Source organism: Cyphellophora attinorum, assembly GCF_001299255.1.
Source record: "Cyphellophora attinorum strain CBS 131958 chromosome Unknown Contig5, whole genome shotgun sequence".
Classification (NCBI taxonomy): Eukaryota; Fungi; Ascomycota; class Eurotiomycetes; order Chaetothyriales; family Cyphellophoraceae; genus Cyphellophora; species Cyphellophora attinorum.
In genome coordinates, this window is record NW_017253233.1 from 794,324 (window position 1) to 811,181 (window position 16,858).

Below are 16,858 nucleotides of genomic sequence, written 5' to 3' on the forward strand. Positions count from 1 at the left end.
CGGATCCGTTGCGGGTTTCCTTAGATCGTGGTGAGCAACTATACAGTATGCGACAGGCGATTGCAACAACATACCTGACAATCATTTCTGAGCAGAGCTTGAAGAAATGAGAAGTGAGGACAAGACAACCTCGTGGACGGGCCATCGCTCTCCTTTGCAAGTGATTGTGAAGTCGCTGTACGCGCCCGACTTCAATGCATCCCGCAACGCCTCGGAGTCCATCTGGAGTCGTAGCGTTGGGAGCCAGTGGATGACGAAGATCAAATGAATAGTTTCGTTGCGAGATAAGCAGCGACGGTCGCTGAGCAGGTTGACAGAAGAAAATGTATGCCCAAAACGCTAGTTCATGTTTGAGGCCTTGCGACCTTCACAGATACAAGTGAAGTAAAGCTGAACAATCACAGCTTGCTCAAGTGACAAGAAGCCGGCTGCCTTTGCTGACATTCCAGTCCCCAAGTTGTCCACGACGAGATATCACAAGATTCGACTGTTGCAAAGCCTGAGTCTCAACCGATGCTGCCTCTCTGTCCTGCTGCAATGACAAACGACTGCCTGTGTGAAACAACTTTTGGCATCATGATTACTCTGACTCCGCTACTTCCAGAGCACACAACCAACAAACTCGTTCAGACCTCAAAAGACAGCGTTCTCCGATAATCCATCTAGGCTTACAGTCCTCCCAATGCGCCGGCAAGCGCAAGAGCCAACGTCGTAAGCAATGTATCCAACAGAACAGTTACACCACCAAGCACGACGTTCAGCAGAGCTTCAACAGCCAGGATGAGCAAAGGAAGAGCGGCCGTTAGTGGAGTGGTGAAGACGATAAGGACAGCTCCGCCCAGAATCGCGATGGCGCCCAAGAGAGTTGCAATGATTTCGACGAAGATGGCAGCGAGCAGTACGGCAACAATGATGGCTGCTTCCTGACGCTTCTCCCATGTTGGAGCTTCAATGGCGTCAATGCTGAGAGGTGAGCGCTTTTCGGGTGTCGCGGCAAGCGAGTTCAATTCGGCAATGGCCGAGTTGACAGCAGATGTGATGGAGGTAATCTGAGCTCCGACCTCTGGGACAGCCGCCGCTTTGTCTGCCGCGGACGAGTCTGGAGATAGTGTTGCCAGAGTAGCATCTAGTGTCTGTTAGCACGACGTTACAGCAGAGTAGCGAGGACATACTGATAGCCCCGGTAAAGGTGAAGACTTGTGCCTTCAGGTCCGTCAGGACGCTGACAGCATCAGCCCTCTTTGCAATGGTAGGGGTGGCGATGGAGAGGCCGCTGAGGGCAAGGACTCCAAAGAGTGAGAAACGCATGCTTAGGGCTGGAGTGTGAGATTGTGCTTGAGAATGGACTCCTTGAGTACTACTGTGGTAGCTGAGCTTGTGTTGTTCGTCGATATGTTGCTGAAGGCTCTGCTGGCATAGCAGCAAGCACGTGGACTTTATAGTCTTCTATAGGCAATCTCGACCACACGATCGGTGCCGCCTTGCGAACCTGATTCGCTTAGACATGATGCCTCCCTGGAACGCATCACGGCTGAAAGCCGTTGTTGAGCTCAGCTCCGCAAGGTTTCTTGCACCGTTGAACGTACGCTAGACCGTCGATCCACAAGGGAGTCTCGGGGAATTTGAGGTAATGATTCGATGACATTGTGCACGCGAGACAAGGATTGTCTCGAGATCGACGGCTCTCGTGGCCGAAGCCTGGAGAAGAGATTGTAGTGTCTCGCTTATAAGACACCATTGAAAGATCGACGTCATTTCGTCCCCAAAAACTTGCCTGCGGACGACATCTATGGGATCGTCTATAAGGTTCTCGTTTGCTACACCAATTGGAAGTTTTCTGCTGAGTGCTGCTCATCATCGCAACGCGCATGTTGATGGAGTGCACTGGCCATCACGGAGCTATGCGAAAGAGGACAGCGAGTCCGAGACACGAGGCGCGGCAATCACAATTGAAGGACAACGACGATCGGGCGCCTGGACAAATCTGTGTCGATAGTTGCATTCCTGCCGGGGGGATTCTGATGTCCAACAAACATGGAAAAGGAAAACGTGTCACTACAAACGACAGGGCACCAGGCTTCGTCGCTACTGAGGACACCGCTCTCTTGGCGCAGTTCACTGCAGGAGCCTAGTGGACGTGGAGTCGTGGTTGACAAGTGATGGGGCTACGTCGGAAGGTTGAGCCGGACTCAGCAGGTAGGTAACGACTCCATCCTACTGTCATTGACGGTGCTTGACACCAAAGGCCTTCAAGTAAGTATGCAGTGAGGAGGTGGTCATGTATCTCGGCTCCCAAATCACACCTCCGTTTCAGTCGGGCCGTCTTGGCTAGGAAACTTCTTTGCGATGCAACCGAGTCGATTCACGTCGATGGGGACACGAAGCTCCATGCTCATTACTGCAACGTGGGCGATTCGTGGCTCGCTTGTAGTATTCCGAGGCGGCATAGCTGCGCCCGCGCTCACTGGCTCCTCTAGATCATCATCTAGGCGCAGCGAAGCACTCCCAACGGGCCGCGGTTTCGACGCTCTTGCGGATAGCCGGAAACCACTGGTTGGGCTGTGGCTTAGAGGGCAAGATTGGAGCAGAGTCTTTGCCGGGCGATCTTGCCGACTGACGCAACACGATGGAAAGGCAAGTGCCATCGACCGTAGTACCATTTTGTTCTCTAACGGCTTCCAAGGTGCACGTTAGATGTAGTGCAAATCCCTATGGCCTTAGTACACAGCTCGGTGTAGCTTCACGTCGGCGGGGCACCAAGACCATGCTGGCGATGACAACACGGCATGAGTACTAGGCCTAGTCCTCCCATTCGACTCTTCGAGTCACCTCGCAGCAACAATGCCGTACGAACGCAATTCGTTGCATCAGACAGCGAGACTCGACTCCGGCATGCCTTCCTCAGACACAGCCGCGGGCGGGCTCACATTCAGATTGAAATATCTCACCAGTACAGCCTTGCAGCAGTCAAGATCTGATGGCCGGATCCCCAAGGCAGCGGTATATAAGACCGAGCTCTCTCATACTTGGACACGTCTGGCCATCTTCAAGCACACTCGAATTGCCTCCCCGAAAGTTCAATCGAGTCTAAAGCCATATTCTTCATTAGGAGTTCTCCAAACGCTTGACGCTCCGTTCTCATCGATCACTCGCAATGCGAGTCACCTTTGTGGACTCCTGTCCCGCATCTTACGATTGCTACGACTGCTAAGACTATTGTGATGACTATGATGACGCTTGGGGTGCGTATGGCCGCAGCCACTACGTCCCTCGCACACATGTCAACGTTCAAGTCAACCAAAACTTTTTCATGCGAGCAGCGCGTCGGTTCCTCCCATCCCGCCGCGCTGAGAGATCTAGCCGGCACGGTGGATCCTCTTACAGCAACACTGCGCGCACCGCTACCTCAAGTCGAGTCACCAGCCACGACGGGAGCGCGGCTGCCCCGAGCATCGCTCCTACCGCCAATCTCTCCAGGCGCCAAATGGTGGAATGGCGAGATGACGTTAGTCGTCGTTCTGAGGCAGCTTCTCGACATGAGACTGCCAGTCACGCCTCTAGGAGATCTGGTCGGAGCGGCAGCGGAAACTCTCGTGCGACACGATCGGTTTGGAGCCGTCTGACTTCGCGCGCTGGCACAGCATCTGGTTCTAGAAGATCCAGTCACGCTGCGACAGCTTCTCACCATGGAAGTAACGGCAATGCACCAACGAATTCTCGATCGAGGGCACCCAGCCATGCCCCGTCAGCTTCTCGATCTAGAGCGTCCAGCCATGCTCCGACGACGTCCTCTCATGCAGGGTCGGGTAGTCGTGCGAGATCAACGCACTCTAGGCGATCGACTGTGCGGCCAGAGGATTCGTTTAGTAACTTACCGGCGCGAGCGACGTCGCGGGCGAGTACTAAGCGAAGTAGCCGCAAAAGCACTGGGTCTGGTAGGTGGATCGTCACTCGAGAAACCTAGGCTTTGCATCGTCAGCCCCCAACGTGATACGGGCTTTGTGGGCGTCATGGGACTTCTCCCGGTCTATTTGGACGATGAACTCAGACTGCAGAGACCAGGAGGTCGTTCTTCTCAAACACGAACATTTGGCAGTGAGATGAGATGTGCCGTCCAGTCCATTGTGGAGAGGCTACCTAGGTAGTCGAGGCTGGTGGTCCTCAGTGTTACGTGGTTTGTCATGACACGATAGCAAAGTATTCCCTCCATCTCGATCAATAAATCCCAAGTCACAGCAATGTGGTTGGCAGTATTGAGCATGAGCATTCATTTAGATCAATGGAGACTGAGCCCTCGACAGAAGTGGCTCCTCTGAGACGACGCTTGATGCGCAACTGCCGATACTGTATCAATTATACCCGGGATACCAGCACCTCATGCCATATCTATCTGGTCACGGTGAACTCCTCCACGACCAGCTTCCTCAACTTCGCCTCGTCAACCTCAATACCCAGCCCTGACGCCTCGGGCAACCGCACGACACCTTCGCTTACAAACGATGAAAAGTTCGTCGGATCTCCACTGAGCCGCAGCGTAGACATATATGCATGTCCAGCATCCGCCAGGTTTGACCTCGTGACGGCAAGCTGTAGACTAGCTGCTTGAGTAATGCCTAGCTCGAGCATTGAATTCATGTAGAGCTTCACACCATTACGGTCAGCCAGGTCGCAGATCGCTCGAGCGCGTAGTGGACCACCGTTCTTGGAGCTTTTGATGCTGAATATGCTGCATGCTTGCGCGGATATGAGTGCTTGCGCTTGCGAGAAGCTTGTCAAGCTCTCGTCGGCGGAGAGGAAAGTGTTCGGGAACTCTGACTTCAGGTGTGCCAGAGATTCAACATCCGATTTGGCGGTCGGCTGCTCGAGGAAGGCGATGTCTGAGCTCTTGATACCCTGGATGAACTGTTCGGTCTCGGCAGTTGTCCAGCCCGTGTTTGCGTCTGCAATGAATGAGATAGCATCGCCATAGTGTGCTTTCAGGGCCGAGACTCGGGCGACCTCCAGCTCAATGTTGGCACCGCCTGTCGCATCACGTTGGCCCATCTTCAGCATGAAGGTTTTGAATCCTTCGACACGCTTCTGGTCAATGATGACGATGTCTTCTTCTGGCGTCTGTTGGCTTAGTGGCCAGAGCACAGGCAAAGAGTGGTGGACAATGTTACCAAGCAGTTTTGCGGCTGGGATACCATGTCGTTTGCCCTGCATGTCAAGCAGTGCCATGGTGATTGCTCCTTTTGCGATCAGGTGATTTTTTCGGTGCTGATCCAACAACTCGTCTATCTTGACCGGGTCCAGAGATTGCTGCTCCAGCAAAAGAGGCAGCAGCTCATCCCGCAGAATCGTGGCTACCTCCTCAACAGACTCGTCCGTGAAGGGCTGTTGGGCATTTGCTTCTCCCCATCCTACGGTGCCTTCGACATCCGTAAGCTTGAGCACGACGTTGTTTATGCTGTTGATTGTTCCGTACGACAATTTGTAGCTGCCTAGGGAGTACTCCAGCACATAGCATTGGGCTGATGCGATGCGCGGCATAGGCACCGTAAGAAGGGCATCGCTGTCTGTTGCCATCGTGCTGCGTGTCGAGGAGCCCTCCGGCGATGGTTATTGTCGCTTGCAAGTGGCTCCATCATGCTGTTGATACGGTATATGTCCGAAGTACTCCCCAGGTCAAATGCAGGTTGAAGGAAAGTACCATCATACCCCACATGATGGGATGCACTAATCGGCACTCGCCGAGGAGAGGGACAATCTCATTTCAGATCACTCTGACTAGGAGATGTCATGTAGATGAAAGTCAGGCACTCTTATCTTGCCTCAACGAACACGCTGATACAGCTATCGGGCGGGACATAACCAAGACGTTAGGGCACCATGACCGCTACGCGAGATGAGCCGATTATAATCGTTGGTGCAGGAATCTTTGGCCTGAGCTCTGCATTGCATCTGGCACAGCGAGGTTACACCGATGTCACGATCTTTGACAAGCAGCCATACCACAAGTCACTCTACTCGTATGATCAGGGCTGCGATGGGGCTTCGTCAGGTGCGCTGCTTTGGGTACATTGAGATGAGGTAATGCTGAAGTGCTGCAGATGTGAATAAGATCATTCGGGCCGCGTACGGCTCGAAGCTGGAGTATCAGAACATGGCGTTTGACGCGATAGAGCATTGGAAACGATGGAATGCAGAGATCGAAAGCGGACAGAATCTTCCACCTGGGATGTCTGCCAAAGATACTCTGTTCATCAACAACGGAAATGTCTCCATGACCGACGTGCCTGGTCCGGCGCTGTTCGAGCAGGCCACACGAGAAAGCATGGCAAGGGCTGGGAAAGGCGACACACAGATCACACTGGAGAACCCCGAGGATGTCGCTCGTGCCAAGTCGCTGGGCTTCGGCCATGCTGTGAACCCATTCGGGCGCGAAGGCAACTATGGGACTCTTGATACATGCGCGGGCGTCGTGTACGCCGACAAGGCCTGTCGCTTTGCACTGCACAAGGTAATGCAATTCGGCGTGAAGACGGTCTTCGGATCAGAAGCTGGCGCTTATAGCGGATGTCTGGAGAAGAATGGTCGTGTCAGGGGCATACGCACCATCGATGGAAAGGAGCATCAAGCGGCGCTGACAATCATGGCCTGCGGCGGATGGACTCCAGGTCTGATACCACAGCTTGACGGACTCTGTGAGACGACGGCTGGAAGTGTTGCGACATTTCAGGTCCCTAGAACATCCGACCTCTGGGACAAACTCGCTCCGCAGCGATTTCCTGTGTGGACGTGAGTACAGCACGCCCATTGGAAGCGCATCCCACTAATCCGATATAGCTACAAGATGTACGACGGGGAACAAGGAGGGTTCTACGCCTTCCCTCGAGACGATCAAGGCGTGGTGAAGGTTGGTTATCGTGGGCTGAAATACACCAACCCTCAGATGCAAACGGATGGGTGTGTTCGGAGTGTTCCCGTGACAAGATGGACGCCGATATCGACTCGTCAGGTGCCACTGGCCGCAGCTCAGCGCATCAAGTCCATTCTCAAGCAGTTCATTCCAGACCTGCTCCCTTACCACACCAAGACGCGTCTGTGCTGGTACACTGACACATATGACAACCACTTCGTCATCGATTATGTTCCGGACAAGTCGGGGCTGTTGGTGGTGACAGGTGGTAGTGGTCATGGCTTCAAGTTCCTGCCCACGATAGGCAGATATGTCGTGGACAGAATCGAGGGTAGCAGAACACCAGAGTTGGAGATGTGGCGTTGGCGGAGACGCCGGAATGATGAGGTGCCTTACAACAAGATCATGGAAGGACTCTCAAGTCGACTCGCGCTCGTGAATCAAGCGCTTGCTGTTGAGGACAGTCTAGATGGAGAAGTAGCGAGGTTGTGAGGTCGCGAGTTTAGGGGTCTCGCCAATGCACTTGGTCGCCGTTGCACCGCGTCGCCGCACACATAGCATCAGTGTAATGGCACTTATTGGACTACTATGTGTTCCACCTCTGATGTTAGTCGGTGGGCGAGCCCTTGCAGCGTTGGCCTAATACGTTGAGCACGAGCATGCCTCTGAAAGGAGGTGTGAGCGTTCATTGAAGCTGATCTGGACCTGCCTTTCGGCTATTCGGAAATCTCCATTTAGCGCCAAACTCAATTCATTCTTCCAACACCATCTTATCATCTCTCGCAAGTTGCCGACCCGCGGCCGTGCTTTTGTGAGGTCAAGCATGGACGTCTATCTTGCAGAGCCGTTAAGGAAAATGCTGAGCAGCGATGGATAAGGCCTATGGTCGTGGAGACTCCCGAGAGGGAGATACATCTTATTCAATCCATGATATGATATAATTGCCACGAGCCTCGCTGGATCCAACTTCATGTTTCCCGCAAAACCCGACCATCATCTGTCTACCCGGCTATCATGACGCTTCAAAGCTACTGGCAGAACACAGCGCTTGTGCAACACTATCGTGCCATAAAAGCGGCACCACGAGTGACACTCACGAACAAATGGCTCATTCTTTCGGCCATTCTCTTTGCAACGGGAGGCATGCCTCTGAGTGAGTCGTCCCATACTCTTGTTGGCATGACTGACACTCCGCACAGCTTGGGATCAGGCATCTGCCGCGGTAGCACCTTCGCTCCCAGGCTTCCAAGAGCATTTCCATCTTGGGACAGGAAGCAGCGCATTGAAGATCCGCAACTTCATCTCGATCGTATACATCGGCGCTGGTTTCGGGGCGGCACTGGCGTTCCTTGTCAACGATAGATGGGGTAGACTCTGGGCCTTCCGCCTGTACGCTGTCATCTGGATCATAGGTCAGATGATAGCCGTGTCGGCGCCGAATCTCGCAGCATTGTACGCGTCCAGGATTGTCAGTGGCCTCGGCATGGGAGCACTAACCACTGTTGGCCCAATGGCGATCACTGAAATCTCACCTCCAGAGATTCGTGGCCTTCTCACCGCCTGGTTCAACGTCGCGATGGGCATCGCTTCGACCTCGGCGGCATTTTGTGTGCTCGGAGTCTACGAGCATGTGCAGGCATCACGGTTGCAGTATCAGATCGTATGGTTCGCCCCATGTACCTTTCTGGCAGCAGCAGTCGCCGCAAGTTTTTTCCTTTGCGAAAGTCCACGGTGGCTCTTTCTGGTTGGTCGGTCCGAGGAGGCCTCCCTCACCCTTGCGAAGCTTCGAGGCTTGCCTCTTGAGCATCCACGGGTGCAGAGCGAGCTGTCTGAGATCGAAAGCGCCATCCGGAGGGAACGCAGTGAACATGAAGATGGCTTTGTGGGTATCCTGAAGGAGACTTTTCTTGTTCCCGCAAATTTGCGAAGAGTGGTGCAGAGTCTCGGGACTTATGGCCTCGCACAGCTGTCAGGGGCAAACTCTATCACGTCGTACTTTGTTCCGATCTTGACGATTGTTGGTGTTGGAGGAGGAACAGCGCGCAACATGTTCCTGAGTGCCATGGTATGTATTCGCATCACGAAGCGACGAACTAGCTAACAAGATCAAGTACACCTTCGCGAAGCTGTGGTTTGCCGTCATCACAAGCTTCTTCTTCGTCGATGCTCTGGGCAGAAGGAACTCGCTATTTGTTGGGACTACCATGCAGATGATATCAGACATTTATCTGGGTGTCTTCGTCAAATACCGGCAGCAGGGCCACGTCTCGAACGGCGCATCGCAGGGCGCCATTGCCTTCATTTTCCTTCATGGTTTTGGTTACGCAACAGGTACGTACAATCCACCGGTGGACGTCACACTCATAACGTTGATCCGTTTAGGGCTGTACATTCTGCCATACGTGTTTGGAGCTGAACTATGGCCAAATCGTATCCGATCGTTCGGGAGCGCCTTGTCTCAGTCGTTTCACTGGTTCTTCATTTTTGCTATGGCCTATGGCTCGCCTTCACTGCTGGCGCAGACCGACAACTGGGGAGCATTTTTATTTTTCGCGGGTTGGTGTTTCCTGTCAGCAGTATACGTCTACTTCTGTGTGCCAGAAATCGCCGGCATGAGCGTGGAGGAGATCGACTTTCTTTTCACGGGCTCCTGGCTCAACGCACACAAGCAGTCCAAGAAGCACAAAAGCTCGATCCAGTCCGGTCTAGACAGTGAAGTAGTCGATGACAGGAGGATGTCAGATCCGGAACAGTATCTGGAAGTACCCACCAAGTCAGAGAAACCAGGCGTCTCTGAGTGACGGGGTGACATTCAGAAGACCTGACGACAGCGCAGAAGACTATGGCAGACACCACTATCTACTTCGATAGTACCGTAGTATATGATCTGCTCGTCCATCGTAGCTCTTCCAGACGCGTATATAGAGCAAAGTAAGATAAGCAACACTTCGCGGAGTATCATGGTCAGCCGCGCCTGACCCCAGCCGAAGTGTTGCCGCCCGAGCTTCTCTAGGTGTGGGGCGGGCCTTGGCCTGATCAAATGATACCGGCGCAAGCCTACAACCCTGTGCCCCAGGTGCAAGAACTCTGAGGATGACTATCTCTGTAAATCGTCGTACTAGGACATTTGCAACGGTAGATGCCGTCCTTTGTGTTCATTAGGATGAAGTGCTCTTGCCCTCTCTGCGAGCCTTCTTCAGCAGCGTCGCCGTCATGGCAGCAGCGATATCGTCGCCGGGCAGTCGCATCACAGCAAAGCGCGCGAAGCTGGGCAGGACTTACTTAGCTTGCTTGAGCTGCAAGAGCTCGAAGTTGAAGATATGACTCTCAACCCAACGCTAAGCGAAGTAAAACTAACGTGGCGCACTGCGACGACGAAACCCCTGCTTGCGCAAATTGTGTGCGGTATGGCACAGGTACTCTAGACTCCTAGATTGTCACATTGAGCGACACTCATGCGTAATAGTATGTCTGTACGAAGATCCGATCTCGCGACGAAAACTACCTCGCAACTATGTCGAGAACTTGGAACGGAAATTGAACTATGTTGAGACTCTGCTTCGACAACAACAGCTGGTCTACCAAACTCCATCCGCGCCCGAGCTGCTGGCGGCCTCCATTACCGCCAGCTCACCCGAGCCAACTACTCTTGATGATCACGAGAACCCTGAAGATCTTCACGATCTGGCATCGAAAGTTGGGACACTAAGTCTTAACGCTGCGGGAGCCGAGCCGCATTATCTTGGATCTTCATCAACATTCGCTTTCGCTCGTCTCATCAAGCCCCTTCTCAGCCAGGTCGGGAATTCTACTTTCCAGGGCGAACCCTCAGAAGCCGTTGATCTGACTACGCCAGCCACTTGCCACTTGCCAGACCCTGCAACAGCTGTGATACTAAGCAATGCCTACTTCGATAATATTCACAGCCAATACCCATTCCTTTACGAGGCGGACTTCAGGGAATGGGAATCAGCTATCATCCTAAATGCCCATGAGCCGATCATCGACTCTGCTCCATATTTCTTCCTCAACATTGTCTGTCTCTACACTCAGCACTGAGCTCTGAATTGACTGTCATAGGTCTATGCTATTGGTGCACTTCTGGTACCTCAAGTTGAGTACACCGCGGAGGTATGTCATGGTAGTCCTTTTGCCAACTAATGCTGATCCTCCGATAGCGACTCTACGCCTCAGCTATGTGTTATATTGAGCCCCTTCTCTCAACAGACACCATGCTAAACATCCAGGCCATTCTGTGTTGTGCCGCATACTCATTGCGATCATCGATCGGCGCCTCGCACTGGCAAGCCACACCATGCATTTCTGCTTCTCAGCTGATTTGATCTAGGAAGTTAGCCGGCCTTGCAGTCCGACAATGCGTTGACTTAGGGTACCACAGAGATATCCACAGAAATCAGCCGGACAGTATCAGATCAGAGATGCGCAAGCGCGTGTTCTGGTCTGCATATTCCATGGAATGCGCGTCTTGCATTCATCTAGGTCGACCCCTGAGCTTGCATGTCAACGAGGTTGATGCCGAGGTGAGATCAGTGACCGATCGACGGTTGTCGCTTGATTCTGATAGGGATTGGCAGATGCTTACAGACGCCGACGATCAGTACATCAGTACGGCCGGCCTGGCCGGACGGAGACGTTTCAGTAAAAGCGATCCGCCAACAAATGTAACACGAGCAGTGTTCTCGATCCGTCTCAGGGCTTTGCAAGGTCGTATACATACAGCACTGTATTCTGACACCCGCAAACACGGCTCACAAGGTGAACTCGACACCACGATAGCGCAACTTCTTCAGGATCTGGAGATGTGGCAAGCTGATCTGCCTGTTCTTCTCGGTCCTACAGGGCCAGCTTTGTCGCTTTTCATGACTGACGACTGGGCTCTGCTGGTCTACAATCAGGCCAAGCTGCAACTTCTACGTCCTCAGCTCACACGTCATAATGACAACAGCAGCAAGATCGAGGTCATCGAAACATGCGTAGGACTCGCTGCTGAGCTTTGCCATGCATACCGCCGTCAGTACTTCGGAAAGCCAACGACGCACACATGGGGAGCTTTGCATGAACTCTTCCTTGCAGGCCTGACCTACGCGTACTGCATCCGAATAAGTCCTACGATTCGAGGACGTCTTGGGTACCAGAGCATCAGTAAGACATGCACGGACTGCACGATCACTTTCGTCATCCTGGCTGAACGATGGAAAGATGCGGCACCATACCGTGATCTGTTCGAAGCAATATCGTCCAGCACATTAGCATTGGCAGCATCACCGGCTTCAGCCGATGCAGCGAGCCAGTCTCTGCATGCGCCGGATGAGGCCGGAACAGATTTCTCAGAGATGTTTGCTTCATTCGCAGATGAAGTCGACGCCCCGGCGCAGATTGACTCGATGCTTGATGCTCTTTTGACCGAGTGGACTCAATATCACGACTGAAGGGCACGTCAGATCCGGTAAGACGATGTTTTCAACTCAGAGGACTCCAGCCACCATGCAACGCCAGATGTCCGCTGTATTGAATCTCGGTGCCAAAGACTTCGCTGCTTCGTCGTCTATTTCCATCGAAGCTCATAGGCTTTGCGCAGAGCAGTCCGATTTGTCGATAGACAATGATGCGTGTTCTCGGCTCAATCAATCTCACGATTGGCAGACCGACGTTGTTGATGGCTTATTAGGTATAGTTGCCGACCTGTTTCAAAACTGCAGGTCACGCAGTGTTGCTGCTGCTCCACCCACCAAAATGGTGCCACGACGGGCCCTGCCGCTGCGGCTCCGAGATGGCACGCATCGACTGATGCATATATGTTGTCAATCAACCAGAATACCGATGGCAGCACTCGCGGAATATGTCACCCTCACTTCTACCGTCGACTTCAGCCAGAGCTGCTCTCCATTACCTTCCAACATGAATGGTAATCCCATCGTCACCAACTCCAGCGATATCGTTCGCGCTCATCACGGTCCTCACCAGTTCCGTGAAGTCCACCTCGTCAGCTACTATCCATGGCTGGCCTATGGCACCATCAGATCCAGCAACGACGCACTTCAGCACAGGATACCTCTCGTACGCCGTGATGAGGCCGGCTGCTGAAGCATTTCCGAAGAAGCTGTGAAAGTTGCCGCAGGAGAAAAGAGTCCGTGTCCGGAACGATGGGCCGTTGAAGTGGAACACAACCTGCTGAGAGAGGTCGATGATCCCGTCGTCGTCGTCGCTGTCCTCGGCGTATGCTTCGGGTTCATGGACGGCGACTGATGGCAGCGGAGCAGACTCGTCCCACTTTGGAGCTCGCGGCAGATCGTCCTGCGCGATCTCTGTGGACGGCAGCGCTGGCGACAGGTATGGAACTTGCTCAGTCGCATCACCACCCCCATCACTGTCGTCAAGCTCCACAACTTCTCTTGCCCTCTCCTTCGCGCTCTTCAATTGAAGCTTTCGATAGCTCGCCAACTCCCACCGGCTCCCGGCCTTGCCCTTCCTCACCGTCCGCGACCCACTCCCTTTCACAGCCTCTCCGGCCACAACGCCCTTCTTCACCACACTAGCCTGTTCGAACTCATCGTCCTTCGCGCCCCTCCACACACGGAAGTCATTCCTCCAGCCCCTACACCTCGCCAAAACGACCCACTTCCCTTTCTCCAATCTCCCGTCCCGCACCATGATACACCGCTGCGCGTTCTTCCCACCATGCTGCTTATGCATCCAAGGCAACGTCATCACCCTCATCTCCGCCACAGGCCTTTCCTCGTCTATGAGCCCTGTGGTTGGGTCCCGGACGAAGTAATTGGCGTCCGTGCAGTCGGCCTTGCGGCGACCGTTGTGCAGCTTGAAGATCCAGGGGACTTGCATGAAGTAGATTGCACGAGGGACGATGTTGGAGTTTTGCGCGCGGAAGAAGTCGAGGAAGAGTGGGGTCAGGGTGCCGGGGAAGTCGGCAGGGAATTGCACGCGGCCGGGAGTGCCGGTGTTGTCTGGAATGGCAGGGTCGTTGTTGGATCTGTAGCGGAGGTGGGGTCTGCGGCCGGTGACGCGGGTAGTTTTGGGAGGTTTGCGGGTGGAGGGGGTCTTTGTTGGCGGGTAGGGCACATCCTCGTCGTCGGAGCTGATGATCTCGACGATCTGCAGTCTGATATGACTTGGTCCGGAGGCAGGTCTGCTGGGGTGCGTGCTCTGTATGGGCAGACTCGCAGCCCGTTGCGTACTGGGTGCGCCGACCAGCAGGCGGTCGTCTTGGTACCTGTTCAAAGTCGCCATTTTGAATGTGTACTAACGTTTGTGATATGCTTCGGGAGATGTGGAGTCGGATAGGAATGAGTAGACGAGTAGAGGAAGAGAGGCTGACCTGACAGATCTATATACCCCCATGGTATGCTCATCCGGGCCTCGGTGACTCATGGCCGAGCAGTCACTCGAAATGCAACTACCATTCACTGCGCGGAAATCGCATCCAGTCAGAGACCTCTCAGGAGAGCCTCACTTGGCAAGGCTTTTCGACGACGGATTCGGAACATAGTCAGAGTGCCCTTACTTTCTGAGCCGATCTTTGAAATAGAAGCAGGATATCACCGAGGTCTCAGCAAAGCGCGTGGAGTCAAGCAACGCCCTCACACTTGCACTTTCAGTATCCTATTACGAGAGTCTCATTCAGTCTCTGCTTTCCATGCAGTTCGGCGTGACGAGTAGTCATGGATCTTGGAAAAGGTTCAATGGCATAGGAAGCTGCCGTTTGGCTTCGATGCTATGATCGCTAAAGCGGCAGAATGCCTTGCGAGTGAACGAACGTGAATGCCCCTGGTTCACCTTATGTGATGCTCTCCCCGTGCAGCAGTACTTTCATTCGCTCGCTAAAATGCAGTGCTACCGATATCGCTTCAAAATCGCTGTATGTCAGAGGCTCGAGGAGTCTATTTTGTTGCTCCTGCGGCTGCTATAGTGACCAGGAGCGGCAGTGTGAGCGCGGCATTTCGCGCGCCAGGAAGACGCGTGAAAGAGGACCAAGGACGGCTCTGTGCCTTGTCTTCAGAAGAGACGATGGCGGGTACAGTATTTGCGGCCACCGCACGACGTCTTCACGAGCTCACCCCGAATCGCGTCGAACTCAGCTTGAGAGATTGTTTCGCGGCGGACTCCCAGCGGTGCAGCACAGACGCTCTGCTTACCAACGGCACCGCTGACCGCACCACACTTCGTACACAGATACTGCCCAGTCGGCCATAGGCCTTGATGGCGGGATCGTCAACAGACTGGAAAAGCCACACGTGGTCTGGAAGTTGTCAGTGGTCTAGTCTCAGAAACATGGGTGAAGGTCACCTTACTGTTCGCTTCCACAGGGATGCCACGAGGGTCTGTAGCCTCCTTCAAGGTGCTTTTGACGGCTCCTTCGCTACTTCCACCGTCTCTACCATCGGAGTCGTCTCGCGGGAGAGGGTCTTGCTTGACTCGCTCAGTGTCTCCATCTTGATGTCCAAGGCCTTCGCCGACATGGAGGCCTTTACCGGGACTTGAGTCGACTCCGTGTTCTCTATCAGCATTGGCGCGTTGCTCACCACCGTCCATAGCACTGTGTACATTGTCTCGCTTGACTCTATGGCCATCAGGGCAGAGTCCTCCGTGGTCGGCGGAGCAGCGATCTCTGGCTGAGGATCGATTGGCGTCGACGTCATCGACATGGGGTGGGAAGGGTTCGGTGGCGGGATCCTTGACTGCTGCAGGGATTTCATCGTCGTGACGATCTTCTCCAGCTGAAGGGCGTTCCGTCGATGCCTATCAGGCTTTGTCAGTCTTTGATCAGAACGAAAGGACAGAACATCGAGTACCGCTTCTTCTGCTACGCTGGTTTGAGATTCTTCATTGACCTGATCTGTCGGTAATTTATCTCCAATGGGGATGACTCCATACTCACCTGTTTGGGACAGGTCGGCCTCGGTCGGCGGGAAGTACATTGGGAGTAACTTCGAGTAGATCCGCACATCCTTGTCTAGGAAGTTACAGAAGATGATCTTGTCCAGTTTCTCGCCTGCAGGAGTGGTCAAGAAGGAATGTGTCTCACCGATGGCCACCTTGGCGGCAGCGACTCCGGGATATCCATAGATACCAGTACTGATGGCACAGAAAGCGATAGACTTGCAGTCGTTGTCTACGGCTAGTTGGAGAGAATTTCGGTAGCAACCACGCAGCAGATCCTCTGATGCAGCTGCGGAACGGTAAACTGGACCGACAGTGTGGATGATCTTCTTCGATGGCAGCCGATACGCTTTGGTGATCTTCGCTTCGCCAGTATCGCAACCATTAAGAGTTTTGCATTCCTCGTACAGCTCGCGACCCGCGGCACGATGAATCGCCCCGTCAACGCCGCCGCCACCGAGGAGACTGTTGTTGGCTGCATTGACGACCGCATCGACCTCCAGCAATGTGATGTCCTCCTGGATGGTACAGATCTTGTCATTGAAGGCCTGGTTTGGCGTCGGTAGATCTGAATCTGTACTCTCCGAGTCCGGACCCGCGATCTGCTTGATTCGGTAGAGTTGAGAGAGACTAGGAATGTCCTTGAGTGATATGATGGAAGCCATACTGCGTGTTGCTAAGGTCCTTAACATGGAGGACGCCCAGGTGAGATAAGCGTGTAATCCAAGAAGGCCGAAGACTAAGGCTTGGTCCTGTTAAAGCAGAAGTCACGCCCTGACATCAATCAATCTTCAAATTCAAGTGAAGTCACAGGTGGAGAAGGTGCCGCTCAAGTGCCTTAAGCCCCACCGGCCTAGACTTAATTGCCTGGACGCCTTGTGCTTAATGCTGAGTGCCTCAAGTACCTTCCTTGTGAATCCGTAAATGTGGACTTCTCCAAGGCTCTGCCGCCTCTGAACAAAGACCTCATGCACGCTACACTGTGCTTACTAGAAGTGTCACCGGACTCGACAGCAGGGAAAGGATAGCAAAGGGCATTAT

At 53.7% G+C, this 16,858-nt stretch overlaps 6 protein-coding genes across 6 annotated transcripts; 2 read left to right on the forward strand and 4 right to left on the reverse strand.

Annotated features, from left to right (window-relative positions):
• Positions 1-668: 668 nt before the first annotated feature.
• AB675_6958 (uncharacterized protein) lies at positions 669-1,308 on the reverse strand (the record flags this gene model as incomplete). The annotated part of the gene is made up of 2 exons (XM_018147288.1): positions 669-1,126; positions 1,173-1,308. The coding sequence occupies 2 exons, from the start codon at positions 1,306-1,308 to the stop codon at positions 669-671; spliced, it is 594 nt and encodes a 197-aa protein (XP_018003553.1).
• Positions 1,309-4,386: 3,078 nt separating this feature from the next.
• On the reverse strand, positions 4,387-5,568 carry AB675_6959 (N-succinyl-L-Arg/Lys racemase; the record flags this gene model as incomplete). The annotated part of the gene is made up of 1 exon (XM_018147289.1): positions 4,387-5,568. One exon carries the CDS (start codon positions 5,566-5,568, stop codon positions 4,387-4,389), a length of 1,182 nt encoding a protein of 393 aa, XP_018003243.1.
• A 303-nt stretch (positions 5,569-5,871) lies between these two features.
• Positions 5,872-7,393, forward strand: AB675_6960 (L-pipecolate oxidase; the record flags this gene model as incomplete). Its single annotated transcript, XM_018147290.1, has 3 exons — positions 5,872-6,043; positions 6,093-6,780; positions 6,829-7,393. The coding sequence occupies 3 exons, from the start codon at positions 5,872-5,874 to the stop codon at positions 7,391-7,393; spliced, it is 1,425 nt and encodes a 474-aa protein (XP_018003150.1).
• Positions 7,394-7,915: 522 nt separating this feature from the next.
• On the forward strand, positions 7,916-12,351 carry AB675_6961 (Quinate permease; the record flags this gene model as incomplete). Its single annotated transcript, XM_018147291.1, has 9 exons — positions 7,916-8,054; positions 8,101-8,966; positions 9,013-9,690; positions 9,738-9,771; positions 10,368-10,936; positions 10,982-11,032; positions 11,080-11,156; positions 11,250-11,442; positions 11,497-12,351. 9 exons carry the CDS (start codon positions 7,916-7,918, stop codon positions 12,349-12,351), a joined length of 3,462 nt encoding a protein of 1,153 aa, XP_018003228.1.
• Positions 12,352-12,808: 457 nt separating this feature from the next.
• On the reverse strand, positions 12,809-14,167 carry AB675_6962 (uncharacterized protein; the record flags this gene model as incomplete). The annotated part of the gene is made up of 1 exon (XM_018147292.1): positions 12,809-14,167. One exon carries the CDS (start codon positions 14,165-14,167, stop codon positions 12,809-12,811), a length of 1,359 nt encoding a protein of 452 aa, XP_018003290.1.
• Positions 14,168-15,270: 1,103 nt separating this feature from the next.
• On the reverse strand, positions 15,271-16,482 carry AB675_6963 (Macro domain-containing protein; the record flags this gene model as incomplete). The annotated part of the gene is made up of 1 exon (XM_018147293.1): positions 15,271-16,482. One exon carries the CDS (start codon positions 16,480-16,482, stop codon positions 15,271-15,273), a length of 1,212 nt encoding a protein of 403 aa, XP_018003359.1.
• Between the last annotated feature and the right edge of the window lie 376 nt (positions 16,483-16,858).